This window comes from Octodon degus, unplaced genomic scaffold (assembly GCF_000260255.1).
Source record: "Octodon degus isolate 3935 unplaced genomic scaffold, OctDeg1.0 scaffold00234, whole genome shotgun sequence".
In the NCBI taxonomy this organism is placed as follows: Eukaryota; Metazoa; Chordata; class Mammalia; order Rodentia; family Octodontidae; genus Octodon; species Octodon degus.
This window is the reverse complement of record NW_004524810.1, coordinates 1,034,740-1,037,286: the sequence shown is the minus strand read 5'-3', so window position 1 is coordinate 1,037,286 and position 2,547 is coordinate 1,034,740. Positions and strand designations below refer to the sequence as shown.

The window sequence follows — 2,547 nt, the reverse complement described above, 5'->3', positions numbered from 1 at the left end:
AGGGTCCCTCACGGTCATGCTGCCATACCTCTCTGCCTTCATCATCTCCCAGGGCCCCTCATGGTCAGTGGCTTCACCCACACCATCTCCCTGCTGTTGCTGGAGTGTGCCAGCCATTGTCCTTGCACTGGTGGGTTGTTCTGCCTGAGATACTTTTCTCCAGATTTCTTCTGGCTCATTCCTTTCATTCTAACCACTGTATCCAAAATTGTCACTTCCTCCCCACTTCCCTAGTCAATGTTTCTGCTTAGCACTTATCATTATTCGGTATGCAGTTCAGTTTATCTATTCATCTTTCATTTTACCTTCTGTTTCTCTTCCTACAGTGTAAGCTCTATTGAGGATATCTTGAACTGCTTTCTTTTCTCACTGTGGTCTCCCAATGTTTGGAGCAGTTCCTGACACACAATGGTCACTCAGCAAATATTTGCAGAGTGAAAGGGCAATATTGTCCTCATTGACACTTCCCGTGTGACTTTCTCAATCTGTTTCATGGAAGGCATGATAGAGTTCTTTAATTCTGTTGCCTTCTCTTAGATCATTTATTAATTTTTCAACTATAAGTTTTGGAGTGAGAATTATTTAAAAATATTAAAATAGCTTTTCTTTCAAATTCTAGGGGTTTTTTTTTGACTGCATGAATTCTATATTTTAAGCATTTCTATTATGAACCCAACAGGAAGTGTTTAAAATAAATGGTCAAAAATTTTGAATTGGGAGAAAAATGGCTGCTAAATATAAACTGATGCACATACTAATAACTTTGTACTCTAGTGAAAATATCATTACTATTTTGGCAAATTTGAACTATAAGCTGCTCAAAGGAATGATTTGTGATTTTATGATTTTCCATTTTGGTCAGTTTTGTGTTATAAAGATAGATTTAAGTCTAGTCTAGTTCCAGAGTAGCAAAGCATGAAAGAAGGTTTTGTTTATTGTTATGATTCTGACATTTTCTTTACAGGGTGATTTAGGACCTGTGGGACCCCAAGGGCCAGTAGGCATCCCCGGCACTGGCAGTCCAGGGGAACAGGTAATTTATGGTTTCTTCCTTTCCTTTGATGTAGAACATTCTGGTCCCTCCTCCCTTGGTGTCCAATGAAGGTCAGCACTGCAAACATTTATAGTATATTTGACAGTCAGATTGTAATGGAATATCAGACCATAAGTGAAAGGGAGAAAGTATAAGATAGTTTCATGAGATTTTAGTTTTAGAATTTTTAATGATTTAAAAGATTGCGTGCTTCTCTGTGCAGTGGCTATCAAAATTAAAATCCAATTGACAAGGTAAGAATTTGGGAGTAATATCTATATTTTTAAGTTCCTCCTAGAAGAGCAATCATAGTTTATTTACTTGATGTTTTACTTGTTTTTTCTCTTGAAGATTTGAGAATGATAAAAATTTTGTTTTCACTGTTAGTTGAGTAGTGTTTCCTACCTCAGAGCCACATTGCAGTGTAAAAATAGTCTTAAAATGAAAACAAGGACCCAAATCAGAGGTAAACAGCTATTAAAGGGATATTCTTCCTAAATAGAAACAAATTATAGATGGTGTTTATAAATGATATGTGGCCTTTCTTGGTCAAAAGAAAGAAATAGTCTCACAGAATGTTTCTCAATTCATGGCTGGGACTGCCTCCAAGGTCTTCTGATAACTTTCGGAAAGGCTGGAAAAATCAAAATCTAATGTGTTAAATCTAAATAATGTAAAGATAGCATACTAGCACCATCTACTCTTGTTGTTGTACCAAACACTTTTACCTACGCAGTCCCCTTTAGTCAAAACTTCAAGCAAATACAAATCTATTCTCCTGGTAAAAAATGGCAAGTCAATCTGATTAAAATCTATGGTTAGGATTTGAATTATTGTGCTGCTTAAGAAGTGAATAGTTCTTCCTTTATGTAGGATAATGAGAAAAGGAATTTAGAACATAGTATATTTCCAAATCTCACTGATGACACTCAGTGCTGAGTTTATTTCTAACCATCTGCTAATTTAGTGTTATTGTTATTTACTGCATATTTTAGCCAGCCCCAGCCACAGGAAAGTTGGGCGTTACTTCTTGTTCCATTTCCTTGCCCTTGGCAAAATTCTTAGAAAAATGGTTCAGGAGAACCAAAGTGCAGAAGCCAATACAAAAGTGCAGAAGAAGCCAATACAGATCTGAAAGTAAATATTTAGGAAATAATTACGACCGGCATATTGTCACTCTGCAGTGACGCTGATCTCACTGCTACTGGCATTCTCAGGCATGTCAGGGTGCTGCCTGGCTGAGCAGAGATCATATTCTGGGCCTGGAGTCTCTGTGCAGCACTTCTGCATTCTGGCAGAGAGTGAGGTTGGAAGGGCGTGGGTCTGTCCAGAGGCTGTGGATTCTGGGCCTCCCTCCCACTCGTAGTTTTCTGTTGCCTGTGATGCTGGTCCTTGATGGAGGTGGTTGCTGGGTGCCTTCAAAACAAAACAAAACAAAACAAAAAACAGACACAAGAAACAAAACCCAAAACAAAACAAACCCCCTAACCCAACCCAACCCAACCCAACCCAAC

The 2,547-nt window shown here is 38.3% G+C and overlaps 1 protein-coding gene across 1 annotated transcript in view; it reads left to right on the top strand.

Moving 5' to 3' along the window:
- Col28a1 (collagen type XXVIII alpha 1 chain) overlaps nt 1-2,547 on the top strand; it is a 199,710-nt gene that overhangs the window by 57,543 nt on the left and 139,620 nt on the right. Inside the window, exon 11 of the mRNA XM_004645651.2 lies at nt 965-1,033. Within this exon, the coding sequence (XP_004645708.1) occupies nt 965-1,033 (69 nt within the window). The remainder of the gene's footprint in view (nt 1-964; nt 1,034-2,547) is intronic.